This window comes from Manis pentadactyla, chromosome 2 (assembly GCF_030020395.1).
Source record: "Manis pentadactyla isolate mManPen7 chromosome 2, mManPen7.hap1, whole genome shotgun sequence".
Lineage (NCBI taxonomy): Eukaryota > Metazoa > Chordata > Mammalia > Pholidota > Manidae > Manis > Manis pentadactyla.
The window spans coordinates 210,200,391-210,215,914 of record NC_080020.1 but is presented as its reverse complement, the minus strand read 5'-3'; the positions used below and the strand labels follow the sequence as shown (position 1 = coordinate 210,215,914).

The 15,524-nt window shown below is 39.0% G+C and overlaps 1 protein-coding gene across 4 annotated transcripts in view; it reads left to right on the top strand.

Annotated features, from left to right (window-relative positions):
- Positions 1 to 779: 779 nt before the first annotated feature.
- Positions 780 to 15,524, top strand: part of TTC27 (tetratricopeptide repeat domain 27) — a 181,059-nt gene continuing 166,314 nt past the window's right edge. Inside the window, exons 1-5 of one of the 4 annotated variants that reach the window (XM_057497289.1) lie at positions 780 to 1,075; positions 2,138 to 2,315; positions 3,334 to 3,463; positions 8,427 to 8,567; positions 12,698 to 12,800. In XM_057497289.1, coding sequence (XP_057353272.1) covers positions 988 to 1,075; positions 2,138 to 2,315; positions 3,334 to 3,463; positions 8,427 to 8,567; positions 12,698 to 12,800 — 640 coding nt within the window. In that variant the 5' untranslated portion in view covers positions 780 to 987. The remainder of the gene's footprint in view (positions 1,076 to 2,137; positions 2,316 to 3,333; positions 3,464 to 8,426; positions 8,568 to 12,697; positions 12,801 to 15,524) is intronic. The other 3 variants (XM_057497287.1, XM_036931612.2, XM_036931611.2) reach the window with 3 other exon arrangements.

Below are 15,524 nucleotides of genomic sequence, written 5' to 3'. Positions count from 1 at the left end.
GCACTTAATTCCTCCAGGAATCCTGTGTGGGCACCGTTCCCTTAAGCTTTCTAGATCGTGCACGCCATCCGTACAGCGCAGGTTTCAAGCCCACTGGGGCTTCCCGCCCTGCCACGTCCTGGCTCTCGGGGCCTTGGTTTCCGCCCCGGAGGGCGGCTCTGAAGATTGAAGGACGTGCCGGTGAGGCGCCGTGCTCAGCAGCTGCGCGCAGGGGCGGAGGGCCCTAAGCTATCGACCTGCCCAAGCTTCGCTGCACCGGCGGGCGGGCCAGATGTCCCGCTCGGGCACGATTTATGTCGTGACAGCGCCAAAAACAGACACTTCTTACACTCAAATTCTTTCAAAGAATAAAAACCCATTCTTTGCTGACGGGGTTCTTAATTGGGGTTCACGGACTCCAGAGGCTCTCGAAGTTCGCGGAACGGTACCCAAATGCTGGTCCCAAGAGCCCTCGCGCGTTTGCGGGAAGGACTACGGCTCCCAACGGGCTGGCAGGAGGGCTCTGACCCCAGAAGGCTTAGGAATCCAACCGGCCTTCCAACTAAGCCCGGTTTGGGCGAGACCGCCGCTTTGAGCAGCGTTTCAGCTCGAGCCCTGCGTGGGCGGGCACACGCGGACCCTCCGTCCGCCACGGCTTTCGCCGCTGTGGCAGGGCCCCTTTAGGGGCGGGAACAGGGCCGCGCCCTCGAACCCCGCACACTCCCGCTCGGGGCGGGGCATCTCCACTGGGCATGCTCAGTACCAAGCCGTGGGTTGGCCTCCTAGGCGGAAGCTAGCGCTGGGAGCGTGCGTGGTTTTCCCAGGGTGCTCCGTGCTTCCGTCTCCGCGTGCCGGTTTCCTCACGTGGGGTTGTAGGGCCGCAGGTGTATCCACAGAGCAGTTGCCGCCAGACTTCGGCGTCTTTGCGCTTTCCTCCTTTCCTGTGTTTTGTCGACTCCTGTATAACCCTCGTAGGAACCCATTTTGGCTGCAGCGGTGTCCGGGGTGATGTGGACCCCGGAGCTGGCAGTTTTGAGGGGCTTCCCTACTGAGACAGAGCTGCAGCATTGGAAGCAGGAGGGAGTAGCAGGCTCAGGTGAGAGAGGTACACCTGCCAAGGACTTAAGCCAACGTTGAGACTGTGAGGAGAGGGGGTGGAGATAGCTTGTTTTCATCCCATCCTTGTTTTATTTATTTCCTACCAAAATCTAGCTGATTCCTTAAGGCTTTGTGCTGTTGCATCCTTGACATGTTGGGCGTGGTCTTGTCTTTACCCCCACATTGTCACTGCCCAGGCTCAGTAATACTAACAATGGCAATGTCAGTTACTTTTCTAAATCCTTAACATTATATTAAACTCTTTAATCCTTATAGTAGACGTGTAAGTTACATACTATTTTTAATCCCATTTGGCAGATGAAGACATTTAAGTACGGATTGGATAAGTAATTATTCAGTTAACACAGCTGTGGTAAGCAGAAAAGCTGAAATGAGGCAGCAAAGAGTTAAAAGGCACATTTATCAGGGGGATATAAACACATCCGACTGAGGTATTTAGGCTGGACCTAGAGGATAAATAACAATTTAGGAGAGTAGATAAGTGTTCTCTGTGTGTGTGTATACACAATAGGTGTTTCAGGAGAGAATTTCTGAAGTCTTGGGGTCTGGAAGGATTTTATGGAAGAAGCTCAATTTGAATTGATTTTTGATTAAAGGATAAGTCTTGACAAGTGGAAAGGAGCCCAACAGGAGAAATCACAACTGTAAAGTGTGGAGGTGGGAATGTGTGTGGGTAATAGGGGAATAATGAATGAACCAGCTTTTTATTTCAGCAGAGAGTATACTGAGGTGGGAGGAGCCAGACCGTGAAAGGTCGTGGAGCCCTGAGTACGGGAAGTTTTCTGTTGCAGTAGGAATCTCTCTGAGGGTGATAGAACTGAAGAATATTATTCCTGGGCCTTCTGCCTTGCTGCTCATCGTATGGATGAGCTTTCAATTCTACAAGTGATATTTTTGCTCATTGTTCTTTGGTAATGTATAGCAAGCATATAGAATTATATATGGCATTCTAGAGTTGTAGATTTACCTAATAATATTATCTTTTACAGTATGTAAAAAATGTTCTTTTGTATTATTGGACTAATTTTTTATATTACAGAGAGTGGCTCTTTCCTACAGTTGCTGCTAGAAGGGAACTATGAGGCTATACTCTTAAATTCATTGACTCAGAATATTTTAAATTCAACAATGATGGCTGAAGAAAAGATTGACAGCTACCTAGAGAAGCAGATAGTAACATTCCTGGATTACCCAACAGATGTGGACAAAACTGAAAGGTAACTTAAAGTTTTCATAGAGAAACAGATTCTTTCTTCTAGTGTTGCTTATTCTTTGCTCTGCTCAGTTGAGCTGCATCGAGCTTTATATTCTGGCTACCATAGGCTGTGGGTTTGATTTTTTTTCTTAAAGAATCTTCGTTTTGAGGTAGGGCCTGGGAGATATAGGGAGAAGAAAGCTTTCACTCTCTTCAGAATGAAACTCCAGGATTCTCTGGCTGTTGTATGTAGGAGTTGAATCCCCACTTCTTTTTATCGCAATCCAGGGGTTGGAAAATTATGGCTGGTGGGCAAAAGTGGCTCAGAATGGTGTTTACCTTTTCAAAGGTTTGGAAAAAAAGAAACACATTTTATCTGCAAAGCCTGAAATATATTTAAGATATGTCCATTTACAGAAAAAGTTTACTAACACCCCATCTTAAGCTGAAGCAGTTTGAAAAAAGTAGGCTCAAGTGAAATTTCTAGGGGTCTTTTTGTTCTAGTAGTTTGTAGTACAGGATTAGTAAAATGTAAAAAATGTTATTTAAAGTCACCTTTTTGTTTCCAATTTCCTTTGTATAAAGTCAGTTTTTCATACATCTCTGGCAATGTTAGAGCTATTAAATAGAATGCCAGAAAAATTACAAGTGCCTGATCAGGACCTAAATCAGTGCTGTTCAAGAAAACTTTCTGTGACTCGCAATGTTCTCTGCCCACGCTGTCCAGTGCAGTAGCCTCTAGCCACTTTTGGCTGTTGAGCCCTGCGAATGAGTGACTGAGGGACTGAATTTTATATTTTATATAATTGTAATTAACTTAAATAGAAAAGAGCCAAATGTGTCTTGTGGATATAATATTGGACAATGCAGACCTAAGTTGTTCAGGTCTCAAAGTTTTTGTAGTACTGTCATATAATCTCAATAAATGTTGGTTGATAGCTTAACATTTTTCTTAATAAAACTGAAATGAATGAAATAGTGTTTGTGGGTATACAGTGATAGTGATTTGTATTTATTTCTTTGCCTGTTCTTATATACAGACAACAGCTGATATTCCTAATTGGGGTGAGCTGTTTGCAACTCTTTGTTCAGAGTAACTGGACGGGGCCCCTCATTGATTTACACCCTCAGAACTTTTTACCATCTGCTTTGTTCCAGCAATTCAGTGAGGTATGCTTCTTGGAAATGTCATTATTATGGCCAGTAATGTCATAGTTATTATCGTGTTACTTATTTTTTAGGCCTAGTCTTTATAAACTGGAGTAAATAATAGGAAAGAAACATGACTTTATAGTTTGTTCAGAACCTACTAAGATGCCTATTTATTGATCAGATTTTTAAATATTCCAAAATTCTGTTGTCAAGCTCCTCTTCATACACTCCCTATTTTATGGGGTTCTGTCAGTGGCTCATTTTATTAAAGCCTAGGCAGCTGCTCCAGTTACCTAGATGCATATATTACCACACTTATATAAAGATCTTTTCCAACAGAACAGCAAATCTGGAAATCTGTTTAACTTTGTTAACAGGTAAGTTGGGCTGCTGTGCTTAACAACAGTGCCTGGGAGTGGTTTCTTTTATATTACAAATACTTCCTCCAAGTGCCTGGCCCAGAGGTGCTCCATGGTGATAACAATTACTATTATCTGTGTATGAAGCTAATATTATTGCCCTGCATCAGCAGGCCATCCGTAGAGCTTGTAGTCCACAGTCCTCAGGAGTTTTTGAGCATATGCATAGTGCTTAGTATAATATGCTCTGTAAAAGAAGTGTAGTGACTTTGATTCATCCGGCCACCTCAGAGTAGCTGTCAATCACTCAGCCTTTAAAAAGGATCCCTTAGCTTCCAAAGCTTGTGCAGCAAAAGGGAATTATGTACTGTTACCTGGTTTCTCAGACTTAAAAGTAGCAAATGAAAGGGGGAGGGAGTTATTAGAGTAAGTGTTAATCATTTGAAGGTGGGGTAGAAAGAGAAGAGGTACAAAAGCAACCCTAATCTGAAAGCCACAATAATTCATTCTGTGTACATCTGTTTAATGAGTCATTATTATATTATAGAGTAATTGAAATTTGTAATTCATTATTGGAAGGTTAAAAGATCTTCTGTATCTTATGTCTAAGAAGGGAATTTAATGTATACTTTACAAAGGATTTCATCTGAAATTGTTAAAATAAAATCCTAAAGATTATGGCACTTAAAGAGAGGTGCTTCAATGATCAGTGATTCACATGCTTCATTGATTCGAATTTACTTACATGGAGCATCTCATTCTCTCTGTTATTGTGGATGAAACAGTTTCTGGCCTCTGTGGTTCCCTAGCATAGGTTACAAACCTACCAAACAGTAAAAGTCGTAAATATTTACTTTGCTCTGATGTTTGCTTGGTGCTTAATTCATCTGCGTTAAATCAGTTTGAGGTATTCTGTAGCTGACAAAACTGATGCTCAGGGTGGTGAAAGAAACTTGTCAGAGGTCTGATAGTTGGAGGATTGGAATCTACATTTTTTGGGTCCAAAGCCAGTACCCTTTCCACTAAACTAGTGTAGAAGCACCTGTAAAGTCAGGTAACCACTCACAGCAGTACAAAAATGAGTTATATGAGAGACTCAGACTGTGAGAAATTTTCAAGTTAACCAATAGTTCTCTGGAGAGTGAACTCTGTCAGAGGAGACCTTTCAGTTGGGAGTGGACCTTGAACTAGAACCTGATGGTTGTTGAAAAAATGGGTAAGTAGAGAAGAGGAGGAACACATTCTAGGTGCAGTCATATGAGCAGAAGTTTAGAGGGGAGAAAGGTGCCATGTTGTGGGAAAGGGGTGCTTTGAGCCTGTTTGAGTAGCAGCATCAGACTCTATGGCATTCAGTCCAGCCTGTGGGAAACTTTGACTAAGACGTGGGTTTTCATTTTTTGATTAGCACTACCTCATACACTCAAAAAAAGCATATAAGATATGTACAGTAATGAGACTCCTTTATTCCCACTGTGTAGCAAGAGAGAGAACATTCCTAGCATTGTGGAGCAGGGCTTCCCAGCTGCCGCCGCCCAGCTGGTGGACCCCCCTGCCATCGCAGTGGCTGTGCGGGCCTGGGCTGGGGGTGCCTGGGAGCCGGGCTCTGCTGGTGGAGCAGCCTTCTCTCATCACCTGGTGTGCTCTGACTTGGAAAAGTTTGGGAAGTACTGCTTTGGAAGGGCCCCCATGTGTACCTTCTGATAGCATCCCAGCCCACCTCTGTCATGGATTTTGTGTTGATCATTTCTTTTTTTTCTTCATAGTTTTAGCACCTATGGAAGTAGCCCTAGAAAATGTATTAAGTTTTGCCGTTTCTGAACTTTATATAAATGAAACACACTGTGTATTCTTCTGTGTCTTGCTTTGCTCAATGGTGTATTTTTGAAATGCTGTTACTCATTTTTATCATTATATTCCAGTTGAATGAATATACCTCAGTTTATATATCTATTCTACTCTTAATGGCCATATGGTATGTTTCTACATTCTGCAATATATTATCTACAGTGCTATCAGGAACACATCTTCTGGAAATCATTTGCAAGAGTGTCAAAGCACAGTGTACTTAAAAAGATAGTGTGTGTGCAGTGTGCTGAGAGGAGGAGGAGGCTCTGTTTACTGGCCCCCAGGTACAGCTGGGCACCTGGAGGGTGATGGGATGGGTAGTTACACACACTTGCAAGCCCTTCCCAGCACTAAGTTGGGAAGCTCTGCTGTAGTGTATATGTTTGTGAGTGGAGTTGCTGTGCCCTAGAGTATATGCATATTCAACTCTTCTTGGTAATATCAGGTTGTTTTAAAAGAATTGTTCAACTTATATGCTCTTTTTTCCAGCAATCTGAGGATCTGGATGTTTGTGGGGAGCAGCACACTGGTATTTTCTAGTTGTCATTTTTTTGTACTGATTATGTCTTTAGTTATCATGAAGCACAAATACTTGTGAACATACTTTGTGATCATGGAGTCTAGTCACCAAAGTCAAATTAATTTTTCCTGCCTCTAACTTATGGCCTTGGCATTTTTGGCACTGTTTCCTGACCTCTGCTGCTAACCAGCCTCAGAGGAATAGCATTGAAGGTCCATGTCTGAGTATTTGGTCCCTTCTCACCCATAAAAGTTGATCTGGTAATCTGGTTTTATATTACATTTGTCTCAGGCTTCCAGATGTTGAATTTTTTTCAGTATGATGCTGATAAATATATATTTTTTATATATATCATAGGCTTCCTTGACTGAGGAATTGTTCCTAAAGGAGTTGTAACCTTCGCTCTATTTTCATTGAAAATATAAACAATCCTCTTTAAAAAAATGGACTGTTTCCCAAACCCTCTGGAAGTACGTTTAGAACTCAGTCGGAGTATCAGTGTTGTATCACTGGGGTAGGCAGAAGTTGGTTTACTTAAGCAGAAGATAGAAAAGCATTTAACTTTTTCATGATGATATTAGGGATATAAATTTTTTTATTCATAGATTCAGTCATTTATTCATTATTTGCCTTGTTAATACCATCTCCAGAGAACTTTGAGTTAAGAGTAGGAGATACAGTAACCAACCCCTGGCATTGAGTATCAGAGGTAATGATATCCAGGTAGTGTATTATAGGCTTGTTGTATAATTTTTAATTTGTTGCCTTATTAAGTTACTTGCTTGTTATTTATATTTAGGGATTCCATTTAGAAGATAGTGATATAAATTTTTGCTAGAACAGGTAGACATATTCCTCATCTCAAAGTAATTAGAATAAAGATCATTAGTTTGGTTTGGACTTTAGGAAAGGAAGACAACTATATCCATCTAAATGACAAGATGATTTGAAGGCTGCAGGTTCAGTTTGGCACATTAAGCAGGTTCTTCTCTTGGGTTCTTAAGTCAGTGTGTTTGCTTGTACATTCAGGACCTCCACTTGGAGGTCTCCCGGAATACCTCAGACTCATCATGTCCAAGACTGAACCCATGGTGAAATTCTTCTCGAAACCAAGTCCTCTAGTTTTCTAGTGTCCATGTCAGTTACTCGCACTCTAGTTGTCCCAGCCAGAAGCCTAGAGGTGATCTTGGCCCTGTCCTTAAGTCCTGGTGCTCAGTGGAGCTCTGGACCTTGCTGAGGGGCAGGAGGAGGTAGAGATGTATGGGGAAGGCAGCATGGGCTGGTAGGAAGAACATTGGTCTGGGAGTTGGGAAGCTTGGGCTGCAATGACTGTTCAGATACTACCTTTTGTGTGGTTTTGGATTGCCCTTAATTTCCACAGCTATTTCTTGTCCTCATTGAATACATCAATAAAGTATTAAACGAGGTACTGGCATTACCAGAATTATTTAATTTAGTCCTTACAAGAACTCTGTGAGGTGTAGGTTCTATTATTTCATTTTACAATTGATGAAATAGAGTCTTCAGGTTCAAAATTTACCTATGGCCACAAACTAATATGCAAAAAGGGCGCTATCCTGTGTCTGTGTCATTAGAGCCCATGTTCTTAACAGGTAAGCATTCCTGCCCTCTATTTTGTGGCAGCTGTCAGAATTATACAGGCCACATTTTAGCAACACAGGTGCCTTGTCCATTATAGAAAAATCTCTGTTCAGCTGAGGAGGGGGTATTTCACAGGTGTCCCTTTTTGCGCCCTGTTCTCCTGGCCCGCAGTTGTAAGCCTGCTCAGCGTTTGATGAGTAAGACCTTGCTGTGTGTTTGGCTTGACAGGAGCTATGGAGCAGACATGCTCTGTGATGGCATTTGCCAGTGAGTGAAGCACATGATGTGTGGGTGTTAATGTGTTTATATTAATAAATATTATCTAATTATATTTCATAATACCTTACCATAAGGATGCTTTTATTGAAATGGTATTTTGTAAGTAAAGAAACAAATGCTTCTTCAGTCTACCATTTTCTTGAGATACCTGTTCCTCTAAAGTTTGAACAGCTGGGTGGCCAACAGTCAGGGTGGGCTGGATTTATACATCTGGGAGGGCATTTCTAATGTTGTGATTCTGTCCGGTGCCAGTTGCTGTATAATAGATTAATGCCTTTGTTTCAAAACTGAATTAACTGAAAAATATGAATTTTTAAAAGGCCTTAATATTTTGTTAAATTATATCATCCTATCTTACACGTTTTTTGTTTTTCAGGTCAAAGGCCTGGATGCAGTTGTTCTGAATCTGCTCGTTATGGATGGTGAATCAGTCTATAGCCTGACCTTGAGGCCTATACTGCTGTTAATTGCACGGGTTATCCTAGTGAATGTAAGACATAAACTGACAGCCATACAGGTAAGGGAAGAAAGGAGCCAGGAGATTTATACCCAGGTGTGACTTTCGTGCTGATTAGCATCAGACGTTAGTTGTGATATCAGCAGTGTCTTGACATATGTTTTCTAAGTCTTTTTTAGGTATTTGATTTTTTAAATCTGATGAATATAAGCAAAAACCTCCTTCTGTGAGATTCATCTAGTATAAAAAGAGTTGAGTCTCTGTAAGAGGAGTGTGTGTGTGTGAGTGTTCATGCTGGTGTATAATTGCTCATTCTCTGAATCTATAATATGGGTCAAAACAGCCTTCCTAGTCTTTGATGAATACACATAAGGGCAAATGAGCTAGAGAAAGAATTGCAGTACTTCTGCAGTGGATTTTAAGTACTGTTTCCTGGCTCACATTCTATCATGTTCATTATTTGGGTTGGATTTGGCAGAGCATTTTTGAATACCTGTTATATGGTTTCTTTAGGTCACATATAAATTAGGGAGAAGAAGCACACTCACAGAAAGATAAAATGTAGTAGGAGGTGACAAAAGCTACAAGAAAGATATTAAGCAAGTCTTGAAGGTTTGGTGGGGTTGTGAGCTTGTGCAGTCTCTGTTGCAGCTACTCACCTCTGCCACTATCAGCTCTGCATGGTGGTGTGGAAGCAGCTGCAGACAGTACATAAGCAAACAGGCACGACTGCCCCAGTGAAGCTGTATGATGGCTGCTGACACTTAAATGTCATATACCTTTCACACGTCACAAGATATTTTTTTTTAAATGATTTAAAAATGTAAACACTCTTTTTAATTCTTGGGCTGTACAGAAACAGGCAGTGGGCTGAATTTGACCCACAGGCTTGCTGACTCCTGTTCTGATTGTGGCCACTAGGGGATGCAGACCCTGCATTGCCAAAAATAGAAAAATCTCTATTGTATGACAAATCTCCCAATTTCTAAGTGTTGGCTGAAAATATTCAAGAAGTAGAATATTTCTGTGGGCAGAATGTAGGCTCAGTCTGTACTGTGCAAGGGCTTCCTTTCCTAAGCATTTAAGTTTAGACAAAGATGACTTAAGAAGGGAAATAATGCCTAACAACAACTCACATGAGAGCCAGAGGATTTGGACACAGTTACAGTAGCAGTGTTTTTAATAAATGGGTTTCAATATGTCCTAGCAGACATACGGTCTAATTTTTCATTTTTTAGCATGTTAGCTTGAATAAAACGCTTTTCCTGATTTTATCTGAGTTAAATGGTCTTATAGACTAACTCATACTTTGCTCTAAAGAAAATATCACCTAAGCATGAGGCTGCCAAATGGCATTTTTTTCTTTTTAGTGAGACTAATTGGTCATTAATGAGTGAGTGAGACAGTTTTAATTTTGATGGTGGAAAACTTTCATCAGCAAATACGTTGAGGATAATTTGAAAAATGAGACATGTACTGTCAACAACTTAGGAAAACAAGTAACGGAACTGCTGCTAAGATGTCAGACATTTGTAGGGTTGCAGAGACAAGTTATCTGAATTTCTTGGCATATGTTAAACAAATTTTGTGCTTAAAACCCTGTTTTCTTGTATGTTACCATGCAAAGATATTTCTTTGCTGAACTCTTGCCTTGCAGTTAAAACAGTAAAGTTTTTTCCCTTTGGGCCTTAAATATATCATTCCCAAATGAGGATGTTAAAAGTGACTTCTTTGATAAATGAAGATGAAATGATAAAGAAGCAACACATACTAATCCAAGTTACTTTTAACCTTTTAAGTTTGAATAGGCTGACTCCTAAGGAATATATCAAGTTGTGTATTATGATACTGTTTTTGTGGAACTTTGTAAGAGAAGATGGTGTTCCCTCAGTCCCTAATCTGTGAAGTGCATAGACTAGTATTAATAATATGTACCTGTTGAATAAAAGAGTCTTGGCTTTGAAATAAGACCTGAGTTTGTCTGGCTCAGCTACTTAACAGCTGTGTGACCTTATGCTAGTTAATTTCTCTGAATATCAGTTTCCTTATTTATGAAGTGGAATAAGTTGATGAAGATTTATTGGGTGCCATTGGAGTACAGTGATGCTTCCTGTCTTCAAGGAGGTCAGGAACATCAGAGCAGCTCTAACAAGTGTTCAAGGAGGCCAGGAACTAACATGGCTTCTCGATCAGAGCAGCCCTAACAAGTGTTCTCATCAGGAGACAGGATCTAGAAGCTACCTTTTTCATGAACACATCAAATTTTCTATTAAGCAATTCTTGACAAATAGAAAAAGACAATTTTATTATCTAGTGGAAAATAGGTTATACTTGCTCTATTTTTTTCACACTCCTCTTTCCCCCAGATAAAGATTTTGGGTTAAGAGTTGATTTATACATTTTGATTGTTAAAGAGTTCAGCATCTTATGTTGTATGTTTTCTTAAAAGAGCAGTCTCCTTGACTGGATCTATCTCAATTTCCATGTCTAGAAAAGGAAAGAATATGCTGCCAAACCTGACTCACTGCTGACAGCAGATAAGGGACAGATAGTTGTAATGTAGCCTGATTTCATTGGCTTAAGTGATAAGAAAAGAATGCAAATGAGGCAACACCTCAGGGAATTAAATTAAAAATGATGGGCAACTTCCTTCTATTAGATAATTCTGCCTTGCCTTACATGGACTGAGGAAACAGCATTAATAATTAGAAAGGATTTTGTCATAGTGTCAATTCATTTGTATTGCAGTATTGTTGAAACAGTGGTATGTAGCAGTTTAGAAGGGAACCAGGCAATTTTACTCCTTAATCAAATTAAGAAATTAAGTTAAAGTAAAAAAATTGCTTTTTGTAATTAACCATGATCTCCTATTGGTAGGTATTGCATTTTAAAAAGGGAAAATTAATTTCTTTCACCTTCATGCAATATAATTCAAAGTGAAATAGCTGTAATTAATTTAGATAATTTGACATATCATACTTGATACTTTAATGAGCCTATCAAAAATACTTAATCTTATATCATATACATACACACATACAGGCACATAGGAAGATCTAGAAGACTATAAACCTTTGTCATGGATTTTTCTGGAGGATGGGAATGTGCTTCCATATTGGCTACTTGCTTGTTTCTGTTCTTTTTTCTTTTTTTTAATAAGACAAATTGATCAAGTAAGAACAAGTATCAGAGACTAGAGAAAAAGGTAATATGTTCTCAGTTTGCATGTTGGTCAAGACAATTTATAAGATGTGATCTCTGTCCTTAAAAATATTTGGACCAGGTAGAGTTATCCACTTGAAAACAAGTGCTGTTTAATGTGGTGCTTATTCTAGGAAGACTGTAGAAGTTCAGAGAAATGACTGACCAATGTATGTCATGCTAGTGGGAGAAGGTTTCATGGAACAGGTTTCACAAAGCGATCGAAGGGATGTTCCTAGGTATTTCTTACTATGTGTCTGTGCAAAGTCAGTTGCTTTGAGGAGGATACAGAGATGAGTAGGATGTGATTTCTCATCTTATTGAATAGCTGGCAGACAAATCGGAAGCTAGGGATGACATACATGAATATAGTGAGCTGTGTTTACAAAGGGTGGTACAGATAATGTGCTGGAAGTTCAGGCAAGGGGAAGAATTACCCCCATGGGAGGTTCTTGAAGGAGGCAAGGAGTTGGTGCTTGGCTTATGGCACTGATAGCATGCCACAGCAGAGCCAGAGGCTTACAGCAGATTTCTCAGTTATTATTTATTTATGTATTTGTTAAGGTATCATTGATATACAATCTTATGAAGGTTTCACATTAACAACATTGTGGTTTCAATATATTCACCCATATTCTCAAATTCCACCCCCAACCCCATAGCAATCAGTGTCCATCAGTGTAGTACAATACAGCAGACATTTTAAAGGAGGAGGTCATTTAAGTTCCAAATGGCATCAAGAAGGCCAACTGGCTTAAAATACAGGCTTTGAGAGAACAGTGGACAGATGTTATTCTTGCCCAAGAGGTAGAAGTGAATTTGGGTATTATTATTATTATTGAAGACATAACAGTAGATGGATACTCTTAGTGATGAAGAAGTTGAATTTCACAAAAGTAAAAAATTCTAACAATTAATTTAAATTAATGTAAAAAATTTTTTCCAGAGGGTCCTTTTACCTCAGCTTATGTGGTGCTTTCCTTTTCTAGAGCTTGCCCTGGTGGACTTTGAGGTGTGTGAATATTCATCAGCACTTGCTCGAGGAACGCTCACCTCAGCTGTTTGCTCTGGCTGAAGACTCTATTGATCAAGGTATGGAGCAAATTTTGTTTGATATGGGAATGTAGCTCCACTCTCATTTCTTGGCTGAAACATTCCTTTTCAGTTTATTCTTTGACAGGTAATAGTAACTTTTTGTTTGAAGTTGTTTCATTTTGTTATTTATTTCTGGGTATGGACTATCATGAATTATTAGGATGTCAGATTATACAATTTCTTTTGTCTTTGAGTTTTAAAAGAGGCAATCACCATCATTTATATTACCTATGTAGGAAGAGTGATTTGTTCTGTGTAGATCACCATGATTTTATCATGAACTGCTTAAACGTATGTTAATATTTTCTCTGTTGTTTAAGAAGTTTCGTTGGAAACAAATGTAAACTCCCTTTATTTAAAAAAAAAAAAACCCTTAGCTCATGAGCTCGAGTAAATTATGCCAGAGTACATACAGAATAGGAAATTATCCTACATTCTTTTGAGTACATGACAAAAGGCCTCATTTGTTTAACATGTGGTAGAAAATACATTTAAGGATGACAGTGGGTTAGAGAGGCATTTTTACATTTTGTTTTTATTATTTTTTATTGTAATATGTACATATAGAAAGGTGCCTACAATATAAATGAAAAATTTACCAAGTATAAAACACACATTCATGTAAATACCTCCCGTGGCCCTTGGTGCTGATACCCTTTATGTTTCCTAGGGAAGCATTTTGAAAAGGGATTCTTGGGGACCTTGACACTTGAGGGTACTTTAACTCCTTGAGCTTTTGGAATGATTATTCTTGGCAAAAGTTGTAAAACAAAACAAAACAAGAGAAAAGAGAAATTCTCTGTTATGAAGGAAATCTTGAACACAAATAGACTTGGACTCTGCAGTGAGCTTCTGAGTTACAGAGAAGAGAGTTGACTTTAGGTGTGTCTGATTATAAAGCGCATGCTCCTTTAGGTTGCAAGGGTTTGGAGCAAATATGTATATATATGTATGCATAGATGTGCACAGTAATACCCCTTATCCAGTTTCTCTGGTTGACCATGGTCTGGAAGCAGTTGATCCTCTTGATGAATATCATAAGGTCAGTAGTAGCCTAACACTATGTCACAATGCCTGCATCATTCACTTCACTTCATCTCTTCACACAGGCATTTTATCATCTCACATCATCATAAGGAGAAGGGTAGGTACAGTACAATAAGATATTTTAAGAGAGAGACAGGTCACATTCATATCACTTTTATTACAGTATATTATAATTATTCTACTTTATTAGTTGTTAATCCCTTACTGTGCCTAATTTATTAATTATACTTTATCATAGGTACATATGTATAAGAAAAAATTTGGTATTTCTAGGGTTTGGTGGTTTCAGGCATCCACTGGGGGTCTTGGAACGCATCCCCCGTGGGTAAGGTGGGAACTACTGTGTAAGGAGTGAGGGCAGTGGTGGTCATTATCACTGTGGGTGCAGAGGCAGTGATCTGCACTTGATGGAGGTAGTACTTTCATAAAGGCACAAAATAACTCCTCCCGCCTATGTAATTGCAAGATGCTCTTGTACCTTTCAGGAGTCTCTTTCCTTCAAGAGTACATCTGTGTAATAACAAGCTAGGCCAGAATGCACTAGACAGGACATTAGTTTGTGCACTAATATTAATAAGCTAGGTGATTGGTTTGAAACTAATTTCTCAATTTTTATTTTGTTCTGGGACAGAAATACATGAGCATATGCTAATCTGAGATAAAATGAATATCTATACATGATTCAGAAAGAGAATACTAAGGGAAGATTATTCAGTCAGTATAATAATTGATTCATTTATGTTGTTTATACCAGAACTTAGATCTGTATTTTTTCAGGACATTATGTAATGTAAGGCTATGGACAAGCAAAGGCATGTTAGATCAAACTTTATAAATATAAACAACTTTATTTTACCATGGGATTTAAACCTGATGTGATAGCAGATTAATTGTTTTATTACATGTAAGGAGTTTACTTTTGTGCATAGTAATATTTCTTAAGGAAAAATCTGCTATTTTCCTGCAGAAATCTAGTTAAATGATTTTGGATTGTAAAAGATTTTTATGAGCAAATTTAGCCTATTGAACCATCTATATTTTCAGTAAGATTGTAAAACTCTAGGTTGTGAGCTCCTTGAAGGTTGACCTGTTTTGTTTTACTTCTTTCTACTTATCATAGTGCCTAGAAAATAGTAAATAGTACATATTTATTGACTAGCAACAGCTACTGTTTACTGAAGTCCTTCTATATGCCTTTTTTAGGAGAGAAGTTGTAGAACTCTATTTGTCCTCTAGCGTGATAGCAGTTTTTATCTGAGTTAACTTCTGTACAAGAGTTTTTTTTTTTAATTGAATATTATAGAAGTTAAGAGAAAATCAATCCTACCCAGATACTATATGGGACTTTGTCTCATAATAGTGTTGCCTGTGTGTGGAGTTTTCTTCAAAATGAATTATGAAGTGGAACTTGGAGAAATTAAGACCTGAAGCCCCAGTTAGGAGACATCATTTTCTTCTATTTTTAGTAAAATGAAAAATGTGTAGACCAAGTCTTGCCCCATTCATGCCACTGCATATTTCTGAAATGAATTGAGATACACTTCAGAAACAAATTTAGTGCAAGAAAGAAAGAAGAGTGGCAACAAGCTTCTAGTTCATGAAATTGGGTAAAAATTTGAAAACCAAGGATGTGTTGAATGACATTGATAGTATTGGAGAAAACAGTTTATTTTT